This window comes from Peromyscus leucopus, chromosome 8b (genome assembly GCF_004664715.2).
Source record: "Peromyscus leucopus breed LL Stock chromosome 8b, UCI_PerLeu_2.1, whole genome shotgun sequence".
Classification (NCBI taxonomy): domain Eukaryota; kingdom Metazoa; phylum Chordata; class Mammalia; order Rodentia; family Cricetidae; genus Peromyscus; species Peromyscus leucopus.
In genome coordinates this window covers 105,541,290-105,566,666 of record NC_051086.1, presented here as the reverse complement: position 1 = coordinate 105,566,666, position 25,377 = coordinate 105,541,290, and the positions used below count along the sequence as shown (strand labels likewise).

The following is a 25,377-nucleotide window of genomic DNA, read 5'->3' as shown; positions in this document are numbered from 1 at the left end:
AGTTCTCCTCCATAACGTGCGCACCATGACATGCACAGCACCCAGACAGACAGACAGACAGACAAATAGGTATAACAAAAATGATTTTTAAAAAGGAAGTGTGAAGTGACTCCTCCATCAGAACACTCATGAGTAGACATGACAGACAAGGCAGCTGAGTGCAGATGTGGAACCCATGGCAAGCTTGCTGAGAACCAGGGTGCCTGGTCTCTCCCACACCAGAAAGTCCTTTCACTGGAGGAACCTAAGGACACCAGCTAGACCAACTGCAGCACCAGGACACTAGCATCTGTGCCTAGTGGACACCACTAACATACCCAAGACTCACTTTTGGGGTTCCACCAAAACACAAAATCTGAACCTAAGTAAGAGGTGACCTCAGACAGAACCAGTGGAAGGACATCTACAGATTAGCTGCTCTGGACACTTCAGATGTCAGTGTCTTAAAATACAAATGAAGTCTGCAGAGCTTCCAGCAATAGGCAAGGACATCAGCACATCCATACTCTGGGTTCCTGGACCCTGGAAAGGAATCCAGCTTGGAGGGACATGCTCAGGAGGCCAGGCGAGGTCACCAGGATCAGCAGTGTGCCACAGTCCTTTGTGGGATGTGCAGAACTGCAGTGTCTGGGTGAGAAAGCACGCTGCCTCCTCTCCACTCTCCAGGGCTTCAGAAAGCAGCTCCTGTGCACAGTGGTGGGCAGAGCAATGGCAGTTCCCAAGGCAGGAGTCTGAGCCAGCCCCTCCACTGTCCTTTCAGCCTCCATCAAAGGCCAGTCTCCAGCTGGCAGTGGTGGCACACACCTTTAACTGTAAGACGAATTGCTAAACGGTCTTATTAATGAAAAACCCAGAGTCAGATATTGGAGTGAAAAACTGAGAGATCAGAGGAATAGACAAGCCACAGCCAACCTCACCTCACCAACTCCTCAGCCTTCAGAGAGCGCTACTTTCCTGCATACTCACACCTATATCCTTTCTGTGCCCTGCCATCTCACTTCCTCTCTCTGCCCAGCTACATCACTTCCTGTCTGTCTGTACAGACTTCTAGACCTCCATGGTTAGTGCTGGGATTAAAGGTGTGTGCCACCATGCCTGGCTCTGTTCCCAGTGTGGCCTTGAACTCATAGAGATCCGGATGGGTCTCTGCCTCCTGAATTCTAGGATTAAAGGCATGTGCTACCACTGCCTGACTTCTATGTTTAATATAGTGGCTGGCTTTTTCTTCTAATCTTCAGATAAGCTTTATTAGAGTGCACAATATATTGGGGGAACAATATATCGCCACATTTAACTCTAGCACTTGGGAGGCAGGGGCAGGTGGATCTCTGTGAGTTCGAGGCCAGTCTGGTCTACAGAGAGAGTTCCAGGACAACCGGGGCTACACAGTGAAACCCTGTCTCAAGAAACAAACAAACAAAAAAGAGTAGTCTTCTTTCGCCTGCCCAACCAAAGAGCCTGAAAAGCTGGCCACAGTTCTCTGTGGCACTGCCCACACAGGGACTGTGTGGAATGCCGTGGGCAGTGGGCAGGGCCACACTGCTCTCCTACACCGACCTCGGCTGGGCCCTGCTGTTGAGTCATGGCTTGGCCCAGGTTACCCCCTGCTCCCAAATCTGATGCCTTCCTCAACTCATTTCCAGCCCCAAGCCTCCCTGCCCTGTGCTGAGGTAGTGGGAGGAGCCATCCCCTGGACGGTGTTAGCTGTGTGGAAGGAGCCCTCTGTATCCCACGGAGTCCACTGGCTTTGACCACAGCCCCCAAAGGACTCCAGTCTGGGCTTAGTGAATCTCATCAAGATATTTCTGCAGATTTCCTTCTGTCTAGACTTGCTAGCCTGTCACGATCGGGCCATAGGAGGCGGGAGGCGTTCCCAACCCTGGGACAAGTACCAAGGTGTGGGTTGCCATAGTGTTTGCTCAAGTGAACCAACAGACATCTCTGAGTGTGTCTCATGTTGTAAAATATTTATTTTATTTACTGGTTTTTCGAGACAGAGTTTCTCTGTATAGCCCTGGCTGTCCTGGAACTTACTCCATAAACTAGACTGTCCTTGAACTCACAGAGATCCACCTGCCTCTGCCTCCTGAGGACTGGGATTAAGGGTGTGTGCCACCACGCCTGACACAAATAATCACCCCTCCCCCAGACAGGGTTTCTTTGTGTAGCTTTGCGCCTTTCCTGGAACTCACTTGGTAGCCCAGGCTGGCCTCGAATTCACAGAGGTCCGCCTGCCTCTGCCTACAAATAAAAATTTTTAACAGCTGAGCCCAGGGAAATCATTCCATATCCTCCAGGCAAGTGTGCTATCAGAAACAAGCTTACCTGTGTGGTCACACACAGGTTTCTAGGCCCAGGGTACCATTTCATTAGGTGCTGTGCCATACCTGGGCTGTCAGTTGAGTGAAGAGTCACTCTCCAGAGAGACAGTTTTTTCTCTCAGTGCTTTGTATTTTATAGAGCCCCAGGCCTTTGAAGTGACAGGAATCTCCTACTAGGCCAGTCCAGCCTCCCTTCCTCTAGATGAGCCCACCTCTCCTAGGATCTGAGTTCTTTGTATTCTGAAGGCCACTTGAGATGTGGGATGCTTGGGCCTATAACATCACTCTGGGAGCATTGTGCACTACTTGCCTATCTTGGTCCTATAGGTCCACAGAACCTTCTCTGACCCCTCTGCTGTGTCTTTCTGTGAGCCCTCAGTCCCTTGTGGCCTGCAGCATATGCCAGAAGTACCTGGATGCAGTCACCTACAGGTGCAATCACCCACACACTCCAGGCTACCTGAGGAACAGAAGCACCCAGAGGGCACAAGCACATGCCAGCCCTGGCAAGGAAGACCAGGGAGCCAGAACAGGGCATGCAGGGTGTTCCGAGGCATGGAGCTCCAGCACCCAGAATAGCAGCAGATTGTCATGACTTCTCATAACTGTCAAGAATAGGGGGACTATGCCAGAACCTGGTCTTTCCCATGCCCCTATTCTCATCACAGACATCCTCTTATGTTGTGACTGTATTTCTGCAGTGTGTGGGTTGGCCCCAGGCCCTGGCTGTGCTGAGTGAGGGGCATATGGTGCTTCCAGGGTTTATGTCCACTTGACTAATGCCACCTCCTCCCCAGCAGCCTTTGCTTTCTCCTGTACTTTCTCAGGGAAGGGTGACCACAGCTGACCCACAAGGTGGAAAGGGAACGTTTAACAGGCAGGTGGATGAAGGGCATGCCAGCCCGTGGGCAACAGGGGAGGACATTGAGAAGGTCCAGTCAGCACAGGTTAGAGAACAGAAGCAGAGGGCCCATAGCAGTGAGAAGTGGCTTGGCTACAGTGCCTTGTCTCCACACGGTTCAGGCTTCCCAGGTCTAGGGTATTGCTAGAGGCTAATGGGAGGCCTTTCTCCTTTCCTCCAGAACAGAGCCCAGTGCTAGTTGAGTGTAAGTTCTCATTGTCTCCACTTGAAAGACACAAGCTCAGGAGGAGCTTCTGGGGAAAAGGAATGCTCTGGGCTTACAGGGGGAAGGAGTGGGGAGACAGACTATGCAGCCCTCCCCCATTCCTGGGAGAGAAGCACCTCACTGAAGCCTGGGTGCTGTTCCCAACTCCCAGCTCAGGTAAAGCAGGGGGAATAGCCACTCTACTGTCTTTCTTTTGGATGAAAGTCACCAGTGAGCCCCCTAGCCATGGTGATTCTGAGAGGGCAGGTGAGCAGCTCGGAGGGCCGTACAGTGGGCTACCCCACCAACTCCCGGCCTGTGTGATCTCCAGCAGGCTCTCTGGGGTGTCCCACAGGCTGTGTCTTGGTTGGGTTCTGTGTACAGGGTCTGACTGACTGGAGACTCACGGTCACAGAGGACCAGACGGAGCTCCCTAGTCTTCTCCAGGAAGGGGCACAGCTTCCACAGACCACATCTGTGCCACATCTGCAAAGGAAACTCAAGGACGCAGCTAGGAAAATACTCAGCCTCAGCCAAGAGAGGGAGCAGCTCCTGGAAATGGGGAACAGACTCCGAGCAGAGCTGGGCCGCCCTGAAGGTAAGTACCTGGGGGAGGGTGGTGGGCCCGGCCACAGTTGGCATTATGCCAATGGGGAGGGAAGGTGGTGCCATGGCTCTGCCACAGGAGGCCAAGAGAGAAGTTTCCTGGCTTGCCTGCCACAAGCCTGGGGCCAGAAAGAGGGCTGCAGGCTGGCTTCACAGAGGCCACTGGTGGTGGAATGGAGCCAACCAGACGCCTTAGGCACAAACAGGGCTTCATCTCAGCACTGGGTGTCCCTTGACCCACTGCTACATCTGGAAGAAACAGCCTTGGAGCAGCTGAGGTCCTGTGAGGCAAGCAACAAGGTGGTTCCAGGCCAGCCCCCTGTGGGCGTGCCCAGATAGCACAGCCATGTCTGCAGAGACTCAGTGGTTTTCCTACAGAGGCGAGTGATACTTGAGTCCCAGGATTTTTTGTTTTGTTTGTTTTTGTTTTGTTTTAAATGTAAAACAGCAGGGTATAGCGGCTCATGCTTGTCGTCCCAGCACTCAAGGCTGAGGCAGAAGGGTCTCGAGTTCCAGGGCAGCCTGGGCCATGGTGTAAGACCCTATCTTAAAAGCAAGCAAGGGTTAGAGAAGTGAGTCAGTGGCTAGGAGAACTTGAAGTTCAGATCCCAGTGCCTACTGCAGGGTCCAGACCAAGACCAGCCAAGGAGCACAGCCCTGGGAATGTAAAGATATAAATATATAAATATAGGGGTCCACAAATAGACCCTGTCACTACGGGGCAGGCAAAGCAGATGTCCATTTGGACCACCTTTTCCTTTTTTTTTCTTTTTTTTTCAGTTTTGTGCCTGTCTTGGATCTTGCTCTGTAGCCCAGGCTGGCCTCAACTCACAGAGATCTGCCTGCCTCTGCCTCCTGGGTGCTGGGATTAAAGGCATGCACCACCACCACCCGGCTAGATTTATTTATTTTTATTGGTGTTTTGTCTACATGTATGTCTGTGTGAGAGTGTCCTCTGGAACTGGAGTTACAGACAGCTGTGAGCTGCCGTGTGGGTGCTGGGAATTGAACCTGGGTCCTCTGGAAGAGCAGCCAGTGCTCTTAACTACTGAGCCATCTCCCAGCCCTTTGTTTTTTTGTTTGTTTTTGTTTTTTTTTTTAAGTTTTATTTATTTTTAATTATGTATACAACATATATGACGCAGGCCAGAAGAGAGCACCAGGTCTCATTACAGATGGTTGTGAGCCACCATGTGGTTGCTGGGAATTGAACTCAGGACCTCTGGAAGAACAGTCAGTACTCTTAACCTCTGAGCCATCTCTCCAGCCTGTTTTTGTTTTTGTTTTTGTTTTTGAGACAAGGTCTCATATAGCTCAGGTTGGCCTCAAAAGAACTCTCTGTGTAGTCAAGAATGATGAACTTCTGAGCCTCCTGCCTCTGCCTCCCAGGTACTGACTTGGGTTACCAGCTTGCACTAACACACTCAATTTTCTATGGGCTGAGGATCAAACCCCCAGCTTCATACATGCTAGGCAAGCACTGCACTAACTAACATACATTCCTAGACCTGGTACCTAATTTTTTATTTAATCCAGCACAAGGCAGACTAATGCAGGAACGTTGTGTGTTCAAGACCAGACTGTGCTACAGAGTGAGACTCTTACATAAAAAACTAAGTTGAGGGATTAGAGCGATGGCTCAGCATTAAGAGCACTTGTTGCTCTTGCAGAAAACCTGGGTTTGGTTCTAGCCCCCACTTGGTGACTCACAACTATCCATAACTGTAGTCCAGGATAGCCAATACCCTCTTCTGACCCCCAACAGGTACCGGGCATGTGTGTGCATATATGCAGACAAACCACACATACACATAAAATAAAATGAAAAAAAAAACCCTAAATTTTAAAAAAAGCACAAAACAAAAATTACAAGGAAACAAAAATTGGAGCCAGTCCACATTTTGGTGAAGATGCCAGCACCTCTTTGTTTTTCTGTTATGTATACGTTCACTCTTTCTAGTCCATGTGCACACCATGTTCATTTACACTCAACTCACACCCTCATCCATAGACTTTTAGGTACACAATGTACACATAGCCTGCTTTTCCTCCCAACAGGGCATGCTGTGCCTCTGGAGTCATTAGCAAGCTGATTCCTAGAAGAGATGGAACAATGGCATCATTGATTTCTTCCTTCTTCCGGTGGTCTGTTGGTGGCGTCTGGGTTTCCTCTTGTCTGCCAGCAGCTTAGTGTCTGTCTCCCACAGACTGCTCTCTACACTCCTCTATGAAGCTATGAAGTGCTGGAAGAGACTTGCACAGCCAAGAGTTAGAATTCCCCTTTGGCCACAGGCCCACAGAAAGTAAATATTCATTAGAAGATCATTATAGGTAAAAATCTCATTGTTTTACTCTATGTATCTTTAATTTTTGTGGGGTTTTCCCCATTTATATTTTATTATATTATTATACTTCTGATTTATATGCTAGGTATCAAACCCAGGGCCTTGTGCATGCCAGTTAAGCACCCTACCACTGAGCTACATCCCCAGCCCTGCTGATGAAAATTTGATTCATCATGATTTAGGGGAAACCTACCATGCTGGCGGCAGTGATGCCTGCCTGTGATCCCAGCACTCGTAAGGCCCAGGCAGAAAGATCATGCATTCAAGACCAGCCACAGTCAAAAAGTAAACGAGAAGCTAACTGGGGCCTCGGTTAGCTTTTTCCTGTGGTCACTGTTGACGTGCTTCTGCCCTCTAAAGCACATGTGCACAGTTGTCAGATCTGCATATTTAGAAACTACAATGGCTCATGCATCCAGAAGCCTACTGCAAAATTATATTACTTATGAAGAAATAGCTTTAGCACAAAACCTCACCTCATGAGCCAGTTGAATGAACTGTTACAAACCCAGTGTCCCCGTGCTGTGCACCCTCTGGGCCCTGGCAACAGCCTTCTTCACTTGGCCTCTCAGACTCCATAAAGGCAGCTGCCTCCTTGGAGGAAACCTGACTTCTAGTTCATCCTCTTAGGCATTTCTTTTCGCTGTTCCTTTAGCAAACACTTGTGAGCAGAGCCTTCCCGGTCTCCATGTCTGGAAGGAACCCTGGTTTAGTGCTCTCTAGAACTCTCCTCCCAGTCTGTTTTTGTTTTTGAGACAGGGTCTCACTGTGTAGCCCAAGCTGACCTAAATTCAAAATCCTTCTGCCTCAGCCTCCCACATGCTGGAATCACAGATAAGTAAGCCAAACTAGGTTTCTGCAACCTTTTCTTCAGAGAAATTTCTCACATCTCCTGAACAGGCAGCTACCAGTCTGGTCTTGGCTCCTTGGTGAAGAGTCTATTCTATACCCACTGGACACTTCTGATCTGTTGTCTTCCAATTTTACATTGCTGTGTCCAGCTGGGGCTTAATTTGGTATGTCCTAGTAAAAATTCCATGTGGCTGGGCAATGGTGGCACACACCTTTAACCTCAGCACTCGGGAGGCAGAGGCAGGTGGATCTGTGTGAGTTTGAGGCCAGCCTGGTCTACAGATCGAGCTCCAGGACAGTGAGAGCTGTTACACAGAGAAACCTTGTCTCAAAAACAAAACAAAACAAAACAAAAAAACTAACACACACAAAAAAGTCCATGTGTTTCTGATCTCGGGATACATTGTTTTTGTTTTGTTCTTCATACTCATTAAAATTTAGCCAGAGGGACTAGGAAAATGGTTCAGTGGTTGAGTACTTGATAAGTAAAGATGAGGATTGGAATTGAATCCCCAAATTCCAGTGGATGTGGTAGCCAGAGACAGGGGATCCCCAGAACAAGCTAGCTAGGGAGGTTAGCTGTATCAGTGAGCTCTGGGTTTGATTGACAGAGACTGCCTCAAGGAATAAGGTCAAAGGGCCATCAAGAATCATTTCTGCTGAGTGGTGGTGGCCCACGCCTTTAATCCCAGCACTCAGAAGGCAGAGCCAGGTGGATTTCTGTGAGTTCGAGGCCAGGCTGGTCTACAGACTGAGATCCAGAACAGGCACCAAAACTACACAGAGAAACCCTGTCTTGAAAAACCAATTAAAAAAAAAAAAAAAAAAAAAAAAAAAAAGCCGGCGGTGTGCGCACACCTTTAATCCCAGCACTCGGGAGGCAGAGCCAGGCGGATCTCTGTGAGTTCGAGGCCAGCCTGGGCTACCAAGTGAGCTCCAGGAAAGGCGCAAAGCTACACAGAGAAACCCTGTCTCGAAAAACCAAAAAAAAAAAAAAAAGAATCATTTCTAACATCAACCTTGGGCCTCAGAGTCCACATGTACACAGATGCATGCATTTCACACTCATCTATAACCTTTACAAAAATGAAATAAAACCATGTATACACACTTAAGAAATGAAAAAACACAAAATCCAACCCTTGTTCCTTTAAATGCTGCTTCCAGTTTCTTTCTCATCCTTGTGTACCTCACCATGGTAGGGTATGTGTTATTCATTAAGTGGCACTGTTTACCCTGTGAGAAAAGGCACGAGGTATAACAAAACCCACTATAACAGTTTATTAATGGAAGGGAATAGAAGGGATATGCATAGGCCTACGGAATGACGGTTCAGGAAGAGAGGGGAAGAATAGGTGGAACCTGCGTTTATAGGTCCCCCCCAACACATGCGAATATGGGCTCACGTAGCTACGCCACGCATGCACATAGATTACATGACCACACTGTGTGCAGATTACATGATCACATAGTGCACGGATTATGTAGGACATAAGGTCCTAGGATGACTAAGCATCTAGCCTGGCTACTGGACAGCACATGTGCGGTCCTTTTTAAACGCGCGCGCGTGCGCGCGCACACACACACACACACACACACACACACACACACACACACACACACACAAAAGATCATTCCTCAGTAAAAGAGCACAGAATCAGCCGGGCAGTGGTGGCGCACGCCTTTAATCCCAGCACTCGGGAGGCAGAGCCAGGAGGATCTCTGTGAGTTCAAGGCCAGCCTGGGCTACCAAGTGAAACAGAGAAACCCTGTCTCGAAAAACCAAAAAAAAAAAAAAAAAGAGCACAGAATCATTTATTACAGCCATGACTTTTCAGTTTCTGCAAATAAATTTTTCCCTGCTTTTTTTTATGTTATTTAAAATTTTATTTTATATTATATGTATGAGTGTTTAGGCTGCATGTATGTCTGTGTACCATATGCATGCCTGGTGCCTGAAGAGGCCAAAAGAGGGTGTTAGATACACCACAATTAGAGTTATACATGATTGTAAGCCACTGTGTGGGTCCTGGGAACTGAATATAGGTCCTCTTTAAGAGCAGTAGACGCTCCAAACAGCTAAACTATCTCTCTAGCCCCACCCCCACCCCATTATTTTAAAGGAACTTTGCTGGCCTTATCCTCAGCATCTAGAGCAGCAGGGACTGCTCGTGTGTGTGTCCCTTGTACAGACAGATGCATACTTTGAGTCACTGCCCAGAGGCCTGTTTCAGTGACTGTTAGTAAAAATATGTTCCTTCTGCTGCTCTGTGCAGCTGTCTGAAGGTTAGTGTTACAGGTTAGGGTTAGGCTGGGAAGTTGTGCTGTGTGTCCCTGAGCTCTGCTGGGGAATGGTGTGTCTCAATTCACACTTGACCTCTGCCCCCAAGTTCTCTAGTGTAAAAGTTGCTTTGGTTTTGAAAAGTAGTTTGCTGTTCTTGTGTTCAAGAAATCCTGTATGATGTACCTGGGGAACCAACCTGTTCCTGATCCTGTTCCCTGATCCTGTTCCCAGGGAAACTGACTCCTTGCCCACTTCCTTCCACCTCTGAGTCCCAGGACCCGCGTGAGGTACCTGAGATACCTTTGGACCGAGGCCAACCTTTGGGACAGTTGCAGCCCCACTCAGCAACTCAGGTAACTTCTTCACCAGGAAATCTGTGCTGACATTTTCCTAAGCACGAAGTGTAGGTTCTCATCAGAGAAACTGGGGAAGACGGCAGGAAGACCTCTTCTCTAGCGCCACCTCGGTGCTGGCAGTGCCCAACTCTTCCTGCTCCTTTGCTTTTTATTTGTTTTGGTTTTTGGAGACAGAGTCTCACTATGTAGCCCAGGCTATCTTGAACCCTGGGCCCTCCTGCTCAGCCTCCTGGGTACAGGAATTACACAAGTACCCTGCCATGCCTGGTTCCTGGATTTGTTTATGGTTTTAAGTAACTAATGTACATATGACTTACTATAGCTTTACCCATGTGGGTATTATATTTTTACTTTGTTTGTTTGTTTTTCAAGACAGGGTTTCTCTGTGTAGCATCCCTAGCTGTCCTAGAACTTGCTCTCTAGACCAGGCTGTCCTCTGCCTCCTGAGTGCTAGGATTAAAGGTGTGTGCCAGCACTGCCCAGGTGGTATTATATTTTTAATCTTTACCAATATAAACTTTTAAATTTGTCTATTTAATAAAAAATGCCCTGGGACCAGAGAGATGAGTTGGTAGTTAGAGGTACTTGTTGCTCTTCCAGACACCTAAGTCTGTCTCCCAGTACCAGCGTCAGGCAGCTTTCAGCCTCCTGTAACTAACTATAGCGGGTGGGGGGGTGGGGGGGTGGGGGTGGGGGGAGGGTGGGGGGTGTCTATCGTAGTGTGACAAAGCACCAGATCAAAAGCAGCTTGAGGAGGGAAGGGTTTAAATGGACTACCTAATCATAGTCCATCATGAAGGGAAGTCAAGACAGGAACCTAGAGGCAGAAACTGAGGCAAAGGCCGTGGAGTGATTCTGCTTACTGGCTTGCTTCTCATGGTTTGCTCAGCTAGTTGTTGTTGGTGGTGTGTGTGTGTGTGTGTGTGTTTTATTAATTTGTATTTTATATGTATTGGTGTTTTGCTTGCATATTTGTCTGTATCTTATGTGGGTACCTGGTACCTGTGAAGATAAGAAGTGACATTAGGCCCCTAGGAACTGGAGTTACAGATAGTTATTAGCCACCATGTAGGTGCTGGGAATCAAACCCGAGTCCTCTAGAATAGCACCCGATGTAGCAGGAATCTTAAAGAGTCTTCATTAATGAAACAAACCCAGAGCCAAGTATTGGGGTGAACACTGGAAGGTCAGAGAGACAGAACAAACCACAGCTACCTCACCTTGCCAACTTCTTGGCTGATCTTGTTTCCTCAGACTGGAAGCCTGTGTCCTCATATCCGAATGGCTCTCAGCCAAACTGTGCTGCTCAAAACCTAAAAGCTTAACCAGCCAAATGCTTCTAGTTTCTGGTCCTCACGTCTTATATACCTTTCTGCTTTCTACCACCACTCCCTGGGATTAAAGGCTCACTTTCTGGGATTAAAGGTGTGTGTCACCATACCTGGCCATTTCCAATGTGGACTTGAACTCACAGAGATCCAGAGGGATTTCTACCTCTGGAGTGCTAGGATTAAAGGTGTGAGTGCCACCATTTTCTAGCCTTTGTATCTAGTGGCTGTTCTGTCTCTGACCCCAGATAAGTTTATTAGGGTGTACAATTTTTTGGGGAACACAATACCACCACAACCCAGTGCTCTTAACTGCTGAGCCATCTCTCCACCAATTAGTTTGCTTTCTAATACAATCCAGGACCACTTGCCCAAAGATGGCACCACCCACAGTAAAATGGGCAGGACCCTCCCACATCAATTATTAATAAAGAAAATGCCCCCACAGACTTGCCTACAGGCCATTGGAAGTAGACATTTTCTCAATTGAAGTTCCCTCTTGCCAGATGACTCTAGCATGTATCAAAAAGCTAACCGCAATTGACCCCTTATCAACTTGACACAATAATACATCAATATTAAGCCATAACTTTTTCTTTCTTATTTAGTGACTGTTAGTAAATATGTTCCTTCTGCCGCTCTGTGCAGTTTTCTGAGTTAGCCTATGGGTTAGGAATTTAGGATTAGGCTGGGAAGTTGTGCTATGTATCCCTGAGCTCTGCTCATGTTAATATCAATAGCACAATATAGTATACATGCCAACATTCAAAAGTCTCAGTGTTTAAAAATTTAAATGCTGGGACTGGAGAGATGGCTCAGTGGTTGGGAGCACCGACTGGTCTTCCAGAGGACCTGGGTTCAATTCCCAGCACCCACATGGCAACTAACAACTGTCTGTAACTCCAAGATCTGACCCCCACCACCAGATATATACATAGACAAAACACCAATGTACTTAAAATAAGAATAAATAAATTTAAAAAAAATTTAAATGCTTTAGTTGGGTGTGGTGGGGGAATGCCTTTAATCCCATCACTCAGGAGGCAGAGGCAGGTGGATCTCTGGGTTCTAGGCCAGCTGTTCTACAGAGTGAGTTCCAGGATAGACAGGGTTGTTACACAGAGAAACCCTGTCTTGAAAAACAAAACAAAAAGTGTAAACACTAAAAGTTCAAGAATTCCTTTTAAAAACCCAAATTCTGTCAACTATAGGATTCTGTAAGATAAAAAACATGTTACTTTTTACTCTAAGAGTGAGGATCCTGGGGCATTCACAATCAAATCAAAGCAAAACCAAATTCCAACAGTGTAAATAATTTATTGTCTAATGTCCGGGGTTCATTCACAATCTTAGGGGTTTCAAAAGGCTTGGGAAGTTCCACTTCCTCAGCTCTGCCATCTACAGCACACCTAGTTTGTCCCAAAGGCTCAGTCTTTTTTTTTTTTTTTTTTTTTTTTTAAAGAGATTTTCTGTTCCTTTTACATACCAACCACAGACTCCCCCATCCTCCCTCCTCCCATCCCCCAGGCTTCCCCCTCAACCCACCTCCCATTCCCACCTCCTCCAAGGCAAGGTCTCCCATGGGGAGTCAGCAGAGCCTGGTACATTCAGTTGAGACAGGTTCAAGCCCCTCCTCCCTGCACCAAGGCTGTGCAAAGTATCTCACCATAGGCACTAGGTTCCAAAAAGCCAGCTCATGCACTAGGGACGGGTCCCGGTCCCACTGCCTGGGGGCCCCCTAAACAGTTCAAGCTAAACAACTGTCTTGCTTATCCAGAGGGTCTTGTCCAGTGCCATGGGGGCTCCTCGGCTACTGGTCCACAGTTCATGCGTTTCCAGTAGTTTGGCTGGTTGTCTCTGTACCTAAAGGCTCAGTTTGCTCCACTCCACAGCAGCTACTATCCTTGGTGGTCCTGTACACCCAGTCCATTACGCACCACAAGGAAGGAGAGAGGCAACACTTAGGGGTTCCAAAGATTTTAATGAATCACCACATAAGGGGATCATTGATCCATCAGGGCTGCAGGACAGGGACTCAGGAGCCTCATTTCTCCTGGCAGCCCTGAGCAGGGGCAGAAGTGGGATTTATAAGCACAAAAATCACAAATATTGTTGCCAAGTTACAGTTACATTTTTCACCAATCAGGAGTCAAAGATTAGAGGCTTTTTCCCTGTGTTCCACCATCCTCAACCGACACGCAGTGCAAGCCTTTCAGTCCATCCAGTCAGACTGATCTGTTCCTTCTGTTGTTAGGAACAGCCATAATGTTTCTAGAGAATTAAAGATGCATAACAGCTCTTTCTGTGCTTTAGGGAGGAGGTGGGTCAGCCGCTGGAGAGTCCCGTAGGACTTGAGAACCTGAACTTTATGTCACCCTGCATATAAAATGGAGTCTGTAAAATGGCAGTGCTTTTGCCTGCTCCCTTCAGTCATCCCACAGTCCTGGCATCTCTGATATACTGGGGTCTCCACAGCAACTGGGCTGCATCTTCGCCAGTGACCTTTCTTGGCCTCTCTTTAGGGACTCTGACCCTGTTTCCTGTTGTCAAGCCTCAGCTGCTCTTCTTGATGGCTTCAGTCCTGAAGCTTTCATTGCGACTGAGGCAGCATATTCACCAGTGGCCTCCCCTGACCTCTCACAGGGTCAAGCCTCATCTACCCCCCATGAACCCTTGAATCCTGTAGCTCTCATGCTGCCAAAACCAGTAACAGGTGGGAGATTTTTTGTTTGTTTGTTTGTTTGTTTTTGGGTTTTTCGAGACAGGGTTTCTCTGTGCAGCTTTGCGCCTTTCCTGGAGTTCACTTGGTAGCCCAGGCTGGCCTCGAACTCACAGAGATCCGCCTGGCTCTGCCTCCCGAGTGCTGGGATTAAAGGTGTGCGCCACCAACGCCCGGCCAGGTGGGAGATTTTTATACATTAGCAAGTTTGGCTGCCAGCTTAAGCTGCAGCCTTGGGCCACTGAGCCATAGCTTCTGAGTGCTAGCCCTAAGGAAATACTTTCCAGAAGATAGATTTCACCTAATTTATGATGCGGATCCCTCCCTCCCTCCCTCTCTAAGGTTTTTTGAGTCTGTGTTTCTCGGTGTGGCCCTGGTGGCCCTGGCTGTCCTAATACTCACTCTGTAGACCATGCTGGCCTCGAACTCAGGGATCTGCGTGCCTTTGCCTCCAGAGGGCAGGGATTAAAGGCGTGCATCACCACTGCCTGATACTGGTCTCTTCATCACAGCTGATTTTCAGCCTTAGCTAACCAGCACTGGTTTTCCAAATAAAACAAAGGTTTCACCTCAGAGGTGCTGATCTCTTCATAGTCACAGCTGATCCTAAAGCCCCAGCTAAAGAAAAACCAGAGATTCTTAATTTAAAGTATTGCATGAATGTCCCTGATAGTCTTTGAAGGACTCTCAGACTTCCCTCTGAAACTTCACAAGAAGGGGAAGAAAAGGTTTATTTGACTTTCATGTCTCAATCACAGTCTTTCATGAAAGGAGGAAATTACAGTAGGAACCTAGAGGCAGAAACTGAAGTAGGAAGCCGGGTGGTGGTGGCGCACACCTTTAATCCCAGCATTTAGGAAGCAGAGGCATGTTGATTTCTGTGAGTTTGAGGCCAGCCTGGTCTACAGAGCAAGTTCCAGGACAGCCAGAGCTACACAGAGAAACCATGTTTCCAAAAACAAACCAAAAAAAAAAAAAAAGGAGAAGAAATGAGGTAGAGGCTGTGGAAAAATGCTGATTTTTTTTTAGCTTGTTCCACAAGCCTTACTCAGTGTTCTTCCTTATACAACTTGCTGTCAGAGGTGTTACTATCCACAGTGGACTAGACCTTCCATATCAATCATTAATATATATAAAAAAAAGTGCCTCAGACATTACCAACCAGTCCAGCGGAGGCATTTTCTCACTCGAGCTCCCTCTTCCCAGATGACTCTCGATTGTGTAAAGTTGACAGAAAACTGCCCAGCACAGGATCCAATGTGCTCTTTTGGCTCCTACAGGCACCCATACACATAGGACATACACACCTATAGTTACAGACATATAAATAAAAATAAATCTTTAAAACTTTTTTGTAATTTTTTTTTTAAGACAAAGTTTCTCTGTAGCTTTGAAGGGCCTGGAACAGTTTAGACCAGGCTGGCCTCACAGAGATCTGTCTGCTTTACCTCCCAAGTTCTGGGATTAAAGGCCTGCTCTATACCCAACTTTTAAAATTTCTTATAGACAGGCATATTGGTTATGGTCAAGGATTGGGGTGTACCTCAGTTGCAGAGCCCTTGTTTAGTGTGTGCAGGAGGCCCCAGGTTCCATCCCTAACATTCAAGGTCAACTCCAGCCATTCTCTTCCTTTCACCTGATAGAGACTTTCTGTCACTCAAAGAAGTGCCTTCTTCTAGTGTGGTGGCACCCACCTTTAATCCCAGCATTTAGGAAGCAAGAGCAGTCAGATCTCTGTGAGTTTGAGTCCAGCCTGGTGAGTTCCAGGCCATTCAAGGCTACATAGTAAGACCTGTCTTCAAACAAAAAAATACGTTCCGTCCTTAAGTTTTACCCAGAACAGCTTCATGACTTGCAAGATATCTATCCTCCGGTAGTCCAGTGTCCAGCTGCTCACGCAGACCTTTAGCCGAGGTTGGGGGCGGAGGTTCTACCCCACTAAAATCTGAGGTCCATGTCTCTGCCCGGGAATGTTCATTCTGCTTTGTTCTTCCCACGAGTTTCAATACAACTAGCAATTTATACCATTGACTGGTGGAGCAGCAAGCCTGTGCCTTGGAGCTAATGTGTACAGCAGGGGTTATTTGATTTTTGAGACAAGAGTCTTGGCAATCCTCCTGCCTGGGCTCCTAAAGTGCTAGGATTAAGGTCACCACTCGGGACCATCTGATTATACCTTTTAATTTACTAATGACTGGCTCCTTTAAGGCTATGGGAATTTTTTTTTAATCTCAGTACAGATTCATATTTGTTGAATAACTGCAAATATATGCTCCCAGAAGGAATTTGCCTTTCCAGTTTACTTAAAATAAGTTAAAAGAAAGAAAGCCGGGCTGGAGAGATGACTCAGAGGTAAAGAGCACTGACTGCTCTTCCAGAGGTCCTGAGTTCAATTCCCAGCACCCACATGGGGGCTCACAACCATTTGTAATGAGATCTGGCACCCTCTCCTTTATACATAATAAATAAATAAATCTAAAAAAGAAAAAAAAGAAAGCCATGTAGAGATGGTTTTGCCCTGGGGTGATGTAAATTATAAGTTTATTCCCAGCCAGGTGAGAACAGCAGCTTTGGGCCAGGGAGCAACATGCTGACCATCACTGGTGAGGGCCACTGAGACTGTGCGGCGTGGTAGGGGTAAGGGCAGAGCTAAAATGTGAAAAAAGAATACCAGAACATCAAGAGAAAACATCAAGGCTTAGCCTGAGCATCTGGGTGGGGAAGAGGAGGACAAGTTGGAGGTATTCCTTCTCCATTCACACCTGTGGCCAGCCTGAGGCCACACACAAAGAGCACAGGCCAAGGAAAGAGCAGAGTCAGGACAGGGCAAGACCACCCAGGAAACAGGCCGAGAGAGAACAGCCAGGGCACTTGGAGGTCAGTTGTTTGGTCAGAGAAGAAACTGAGCAGGACTGGCCAAAGAAGGAGGGCAGGCCAGGTGTTTCCCCAGCAGACCACACTCCCCATGGAGGAAACTATAAAGGGAGCATTGAGCAGGAGGCTGAGCCCAGAAAGGCCCAATTCAGAGTGGAGGGTGCTGCTTCCACACTACTGGAAACTGGGGCATCGTGTGGCACATGCTCCCTCCAGACCCTCCATGGACCACACAGGCACGTGTACACCCACAAACATGCTTCTACTCCTGACCTGTGAGAGTCGATCTTGAATCACGGGGGAGTTTTCACTCCAACAGTTGGGAATTTTCAGTCACTTGCACTAGTCTTTGCCCAAACTTCTCAGATGTGTGTTGTCAGAAGAAATCTTTCCCACACCAAGTAAACCAGCCTGCTGTCCATTGCAGAGAAACATGCCTGTTATCTGACTACTTCTTCCTAGTATAGCAAATACTTTATTAAACTATTAATTTCTTCCAAACTATAAGACTACATTTGTTTATTACATCTACTGAAATAATGTAAAACTCTAGAAAAGAAACCAGGCACGGTGGTATTTACCAGCACTGGAGACTGAGGCAAGAGGATGGAGAATTTAAAGCCAACTCGGGCTACATAGTGAAGCCCTGTCTTCACTATGAAGAAGCAGAAAACAAAAAACCAAAACAAACAAAAAACAGCTGGAGAGATGGCTGAGTGGGTTAAGAGCACTGACTGCTCTTCCAGAAGACTTAGGCTTGATTCCCAGCACCCATATTAGCTCACAACCATCTGTAACTCCAGTCACAGGGGATCCCATGCCCTCTTCTGGCCTCTGCGGGTACCAACCATGCACATGATACACAGGGGCATACATTCAGGCAAAATACCTATACTCATAAAATACATATATATTTCCATATATAGAAAGGACTCCCAGTCTCTTTCTTGTTGTTTTGTTTGAGACAGAGTTTCTCTGTGTAACGGCCCTAGCTGTCATGAAACTCACTTTGTAGACCAGGCTGGCCTCGAACTCACAGAGATCTACCTGCCTCTGCCTCTGCCTCCTGAGTTCTACCTGCCTCTGCCTCCTGAGTTCTGGGATTAAAGGTATGTGCCACCACTGCCTGTTTATTTCCAGTAGTAAATGCTACCTACAGAGTAAGAAGATACTGAAAGAACACGCTGAAAAGAATTACATGCTGGCCCTGATGGTGCACGCCTTTAATCCCAGCCTCTGGAAGCAAAGGCAGGTGGATCTCTATGAGTTCGAGACCAGCCTGGTTTACAAAATGAGTTTCAAGACAGCCAGGGCTATTACACACAGAAACTCTGTCTTGAGAAAAAAAAAAAAGAAAGGAAGGAAGGAAGAAAAAAAAGGAAGGAAAGAAGGAAGAAAAAAGAAAGGAAGGAAAGAAGGAAGAAAAAAGAAAGGAAGGAAAGAAGGAAGAAAGGAATGATTACATATGTGTAAGGATAAGAGAAACAGGGTAAAAACAGGAAGAGGAAGAAAGCCAGGGTCAGTGAGCTGATGGAGCTGATAACCACTAGCAGCTGAAGAGCTCTAAGCTAAGCCCAAAAGCATGTGTGTTGTGTGCGTTCACTACTGTGTCCACTAGAGGATAGCCAGAGAAGTCTGCACCCTCTCCCACCCACTGCTCTGAGTTCTGCACAAGTCCAGCTGCTTTTTCCTTCCTCTTTTTTTTTTTCACGATTCCTTTCATATCCCTCATGTGGTTCTCCTTGATGTCCCCTACCTTCTCTCCCATTGGCTTCTCTGCAGAGCCTGGATGGAACCAAGCCCGAGAGGTGCTGTCTTGGGCTGGGCTGTACTTAAGCCAGGGCCATGCAGGATGCCCTGCTCTTGGGGAAGAGACTTCTGCATGGATCACAGCTTCCCCAGAAGGCTATGAGAAACACTTAGGCCAACTGGAGGGAGCTGGTTGAATCTGTTCTGTGTAGAAAAACAAACATGTCCTTCCTTTAAGGACTGCCACCAAATGAAGAGTCGCTAGTCCCAGGATTTGGGGAACATTTATTCCTAATCTTGTGGGGAAGCTCATATAACAATGATATCAGTTCCTGAATTTCTCTTGACTTTTCATGACAGGACTCCAGGCACACCAAGAGAAAATGTGTTTCTGAATATACAGGGGAAAATCAACCCCATTCTGCCCAAGTGGTCAGCAAAAACCACACCCCACGAGGCCACAAGACAGGCGTGGCATCAAGACCTGCTCAGGTACAGCCAGGTGCTGGGGTGCAGTGATTTCTGAGGGTACATATGGGGGTACATTCTGTGGATGCTGGGGTATAAGCAGGCAGGGTGTTCACACACACTTGAATATGGAAATTGTGGGAACTTGAACACTCAGGGCACCTTAGGAAAGGTCACGCTGCTCTGATGTCTGCCATGGACTTGTTGGGGGCAGGAAGGGGGGGGGTTGGCGGTGGATGGAGGAACACAGAGCCAGGGCACCTAGTGTACATTCACCCCACGGTGGCTTTCACACTCTGGTAGGAATGACAGCTTTCAAGGCTCTGTCCCCACACCTGTATCCTGGACTCACTTGGGCTTCAGACACTCAGGTGAGCCTGGTAATGTCAGTCAGCACTGCTGGTGTTCTGTCCCCATCTTGAGAAGTGTCCTGGTCCCCTTATCCTCAGGGGAGCTGGAAAGGAGAGCGCTAACATTCCACGCGCACGTTCCAAGGCTGGAGAGAGGTTGCTGTCAAAGACAACTGTCCTCTTAACTTTCACAGAAACAACACAGAGTCCCCACAGAGACTTGGAAGTCAGTTTATCAGAAAGAAAATAGGTCCCCAAAGCTACCACCACAGGCTCAAGAAGTCCCTGAGGAAAGTGACCACCATACCCACAGATCATCTTCGTTGGCCAGCAGTTCCCTCCAAGATACCTGGAGGCTGTTAGACCTGGGATCCAGCCCTTCAGGCATCCCTTCACAGGAGGACTCTGCTGCAGGTAGGAGAGCTGCCTGCTTGACTACTACCAACAGGGAGGGTATGGTACCAAAGGGGTGGGAATAGTGTGGCTCCAACGTTCTGAAGAGACTGGAGTTGGTGTGTTGAATTCTTCTACCCTCTCCATCTCCCAGGCCTGTGGACCTCAGCTCTTCTATGAGCCAAAGTGTTCCATGGTATTTATCATACAGCCCTGCAGGTCAGAAATGGTGTCACACACTGTGTCCCCAGGCTCCTTAGGAAGGAATCTACTTCTTCACAGTAGATTCTGGGTGGATGCTCTGCTTCTCTGGAAGAGCCAGTAAGGGTTGCAGTGAAATTCTTAGGAACATTTCTTTAAAGGATTTGCTTTGGGGCAACTATTTGAGATGACACCAAGCAAGAAGGGTAGAGGAAGAAAAAAATGATTTCAAAATCTAAGTCAGACAAAACCAAAAACAAGGCCTGGCATGGTAGTGCACACCTTTAATCCCAGCACTCAGGAGGCAGAAGCAGACAGAGCTCAGTGAGTTTGAGGCCAGCCTGGTCTATATAGTGAGTTCCAGGATTGCCAGGGCTACATAGAGAGACCCTGTCTCAAAAAGGAAAAAGAAAAAGAAAAAATGATAGCCAGAGACACTGAATGAGGTGCATGATCCCGGTGTCCATCTGGTGTGAGCCTTGGACATGTCCTTCTCTTGGTCATAGTCTGCTCCACTGTGCAGCTATCCTGATGTGTTCTCCAACAATTGTGTTTAGGTCATTTCCAGTCCTTTGCCATTACAAATAAGATGATGGTGAATACCCTTGGATATATGCTAAAGCACATATTGTATGTTAAATAAGAGAGTTCTGAGATGAGCATGTACACATGCCTCTGGTCCTAGCTACTCAAGGCACTGAGATAAGAGAATCCAGAAGTTCAGTACTTCCCTGGGCACATAGCAAAATCCTGTCTCGGGGGGAAAATTTTTTTTTTCCAAAAGAGTTTGCTTTTTTTTTAAGAAAATTTTTAATTACTATTAAAACACACACACACACACACACACATACACACACACACACACACACACACATCACACACACAATCACACACACACAGAGTGTTTTAGTTTAGTTACTTTTCTGTTGTTATGATAAAACACTATGACAAAGTCAACTTATAAATGAAAGCATTTAATTTGGGGCTTACAGTTTCAGTGTTAGAGTCCTTGATCATCATGGCAGGGAGCATGGGAACAGGCAGGCAAGCATGGTGCTGGAGCAATAGCTGAGACATCACATCTTGATACACAGCCAACAGGCAGAGAGCGCAAACTGGGAGTGGCATGGGCTTTTGAAACCTCAAAGCCTGCCCCACAGTGACACACTTCCAACAAGGTCACACCTCTTAATCCTTCCCAAGCAGTTCCATCAACTGAAGACCAAGGCTTCAGACATACATTCTCATTCAAACTACATTTATATATTATATACCATATTTATATATACTAAAAAATGCATATATATTATTTATATACCATATTTACATATGTGGTATATTGTGTACGTGTGCCTGTGTGTGTATGTGTGCATGTATGTATTGCTAGGAGAATAAGAACCTACAGTCTCTGTGGACTCCAAGCAGTATCTGCCATAGTTAGAAATTCATTACCTTTTTTGCCTTTGTCTGGCAACTGAGGCCTAGAGCATATTAGGCAGATACTCTACCACTAAGCTGTATCCCCAGTCAGGAATTGGTTCTCTTCTTCCTCTGAGAGTCCCAAGGATTGAATTCAGGTCATCAGGCTTGGTGGCAAGTACCTTTACCCACTTATCATCTTGACACCCTTTTCTTTTCTTTTTTAAAGATAATGTTTCTAGAAAGGGCTGTTTTCAAACTCCTTGTGTAGGTAAGGATTACCAACTCATGAGTGCAGAGGTCATAGGTGTGTGCCACCATTTGTGGTTTATACAGTGTTGAGAATCAAACCCATGGCTTCCATATACTGGGTGCTCACTCTAATAACTGAGCCATGGTGGTGGCACACACCTTTGATCCCAGCAGTCAGGAAGCAGAGGCAGGCGATCTCTGTGAGTTCAAGGCTAGCCCAGGCTACAAATTATGTTCCAGGATGGCCAGAGCTCTTTTTTTTTTTTTTTTGAGTAAAACCAAAACTTATTCTAAGCCACAGTCATCCTGGGATCCCCCCTGATAGGGTCCCTGGTTCTGTTGGTTGCAGTCTGATTGTTCTTTGCTTTATATCTAGTATCCACTTATGAGTGAGTACATACCGTGTTTATCCTTCTAGGTTTGGGTTACCTCACTCAGGATGATTTTTTCTGGTTCCATCCATTTGCCTACAAATTTCATGCTGTCATTGTTTTTCCTCTGCTGAGTAGTACTCCATTGTGTATATGTACCACATTTTCTTCATCCATTCTTCAGTTGACAGGCATCTAGGTTGTTTCCAGGTTCTGGCTATTACGAATAGTGCTGCTATGAACATAGTTGACCATGTATCTTTGTGGTATGATTGAGCACTCCTTAGGTATATGCCCAAGAGTGGTATGGCAGGGTCTTGAGGTAGATCGATTCCCAATTTTCTGAGAAACCGCCATAATGATTTCCACAGTGGTTGTACAAGTTTGTATTCCCACCAACAGTGGAGGAATGTTCCCTTTGCTCCTCATCCTCTCTAACATAGACTGTCATTAGTGTTTTTGATCATAGCTATTCTGACAGGTGTAAGGTGGTATCTCAGAATCATTTTGATTTGCATTTCTCTGATGATTAAGGATGTTGAGTATTTCTTTACATGTCTTTCAACCGTTTGAGATTCTTCTTTTGAGAATTCTCTGTTTAGCTCTTTAGCCCACTTTTTAATTGGATTGTTTAGTATTTTGATGTCTAGTTTCTTGAGTTCTTTATATACTTTGGAGATCAGTCCTCTGTCAGATGTGGGATTGGTGAAGATCTTTTCCCATTCTGTAGGCTGTCTTTTTGTCTTATTGACCGTGTCTTTTGCCCTACAAAAGCTTTTCAGTTTCAAGAGGTCTCACTTATTAATTGTGCTCAGTATTTGTGCTGCTGGTGTTATATTTAGGAAGTGATCTCCTGTGCCAATGCATTCAAGAGTACTTCCTACTTTCTCTTCTATTAAGTTTAGTGTAACTGGATTTATGTTGAGGTCTTTAATCCACTTGGACTTGAGTTTTGTGCATGGTGACAGATATGGATCTATTTGTAATCTTTTACATATTGACATCCAGTTATGCCAGCACCATTTGTTGAAGATGCTTTCTTTTTTCCATTGTGTAGTTTTGGCTTCTTTGTCAAATATCAGGTGTTCATATGTGCATGGATTAATGTCAGGGTCTTCAATTCGATTCCATTAGTCTGTATGTCGGTTTTTATGCCAGTACCAAGCTGTTTTTATTACTATAGCTCTATAGTAGAGCCTGAGGTCAGGGATGGTGATGCCTCCAAAGGTTGCTTTATGATACAGGATTCTTTTAGCTATTCTGGGTCTTTTGTTTTTCCATTTGAAGTTGAGTATTGTTCTTTCCAAGTCTGTAAAGAATTGTGTTGGGATTTTGATGGGAATTGCATTGAATCTGTAGATTGCTTTTGGTAAGATTGTCATTTTTACTGTGTTAATCCTACCTATCCATGAGCATGGGAGATCCTTCCATTTTCTGATATCTTCTTCAATTTCTTTCTTTAGAGATTTAAAGTTCTTATCAAACAGGTCCTTCACTTGTTTAGTTAGTGTTATCCCAAGGTATTTTATAACATTTGTGGCTATTATAAAGGGTGGTATTTCTCTGATTTCTTTCTCATCCCTTTTATCATTTGTGCATAGGAGGGCTACTGAATTTTTTTAGTTGATCTTGTGTCCTGCCACTTTACTGAAGGAGTTTATCAGCTGTAGGAGTTCCCTGGTAGAATTTTTAGGGTCACTTATGTATACTGTCATATCATCTGCAAATCATGAAAGTTTGACTTCTTCCTTTCCAATTTGTATCCCTTTGATCTCCTTTTGTTGTCTTATTGCTCTAGCTAGAACTTCAAGTACTATTTTGAATAAATATGGGGAGAGTGAACAGCCTTGTCTTGTTCCTGATTTTAGTGGAATTGCTTTGAGTTTCTCTCCATTTAATTTAATGTTGGCTGTAGACTTGATGTAAATTGCTTTTATTATGTTTAGGTATGTACCTTGTATTCTTGATCTCTCTAGAACCTTTATCATGAAGGGGTGTTAGATTTTGTCAAAGGCTTTTTCAGCATCTAAGGAGATAATAATGTGTTTTTTTCTTTCAGTTTGTTTATATGGTGTATTACATTGACTGATTTTTCATATATTGAACCATCCTTGCATCCCTATGGCCAGAGCTCTTACACAGAGAAACCCTGTCTCAGAAAAAACAAACAAACAGCCAAAACAAAAACAAAAACAAAAAAATCCTTACTTGCCCCAGGACTCATCAAGTCTGAAAACCGATTTTACCAAAACAAACAAACAAAACCATGGTCTCATGTAGCCCAAGTTGGCTTCAAACTTGCTATAAACTTTCCTACCCTCACTGCCCAAGTCTGGGGCTATGGGCATACACCACCATGCCTGACAAAATATTTTTTAGAGACAGGGTCTCTCTACATAGCCCTGGCTGTCCTTGAACTCACTATATAGACCAGACTGGGCTCAGACTCACTGAGATTCACATGCCTCTGCCTCACAAATGCTGGTATTAAAGGAGTGTGCCACCACGCCCAGCCAAAATAGAATTTTTTAGTGCCTCACACTTAATCATCTGGTTCAGTATTTAATGTCTGGTTCAGTATAAACTGATTTCTAGTCATGTACAGCCTAAGAGCTTAAATTGACACTCCACTGAAAACAGACAATTCCAGTTATTCCAGGGTCATTTGTTCAAGGTTATCATAAATCAGCTCTTGTAGCAAAGATCTCCACATAAGGACCTAGAGACACTGGGTCTCAATGACTGTGCTCAACAGGTTTAAAGAATAGGATAGCAAAGCTGGGCATGGTGGCACATACCTTTAGTCCCAGCACTCAGACTTAGGAGGCAGAGACAGATCTCTGAGAGTTCAAAGCCAGCTCAGCCTGCAAAGGGAGTTTAGAACAGCCAAGGCTACACAGCGAGAGTCCATTTCAAGAAACAAAACACAAACTGAGAGAGCAAAAGGAAAATAGATCCAAGAAAGAGGGACCAAGGAAGAAAGATCTCTCAGGAAGCCTAGCAAATCACACACAGAATAATGAGACCCACAACCAGGAAGTTATAATACTGCCAGCACCAAAGGGAGGTGGGTAGGTGCGTGTGAATGCAGGTGCCCCAAGGAGGCCAGAGGCATTGGATCCCCTTGTAGCTGGAGTTACAAGAAGGTTTGCCCGATGTGGGTGCTGGGAACTGAACCCTGGTCCTCTGGAAAAGCACTTTCCTGCTGAGCCATCTCTCCAGCCCCAGTGCTATCCTTTTGAATGAGACACCAGTGGACAGACTGATCTGACTGACAGCACAGGGAACTGAAAGGCAGCACAGACTGGCCTGGTGCATTCAGGGAAGAGGGTGGAAGCACCGTCAGTGACAGAGAAGCCTGCGTCACCACCAACTGTCTCTGA

General features: G+C 46.1%; 1 protein-coding gene across 4 annotated transcripts in view; it reads left to right on the top strand.

The window, feature by feature from the left end:
- Nucleotides 1-25,377, top strand: part of Ccdc57 (coiled-coil domain containing 57) — a 116,372-nt gene that overhangs the window by 52,966 nt on the left and 38,029 nt on the right. Inside the window, exons 15-18 of one of the 4 annotated variants that reach the window (XM_028884938.2) lie at nucleotides 3,812-4,025; nucleotides 9,746-9,867; nucleotides 18,901-19,032; nucleotides 19,553-19,772. In XM_028884938.2, the coding sequence (XP_028740771.1) occupies nucleotides 3,812-4,025; nucleotides 9,746-9,867; nucleotides 18,901-19,032; nucleotides 19,553-19,772 (688 nt within the window). Of the gene's footprint in view, nucleotides 1-3,811; nucleotides 4,026-6,091; nucleotides 6,365-9,679; nucleotides 9,868-18,900; nucleotides 19,033-19,552; nucleotides 19,773-25,377 lie in introns of those variants that run through there. The other 3 variants (XR_003736204.2, XM_037201038.1, XM_037201039.1) reach the window with 3 other exon arrangements.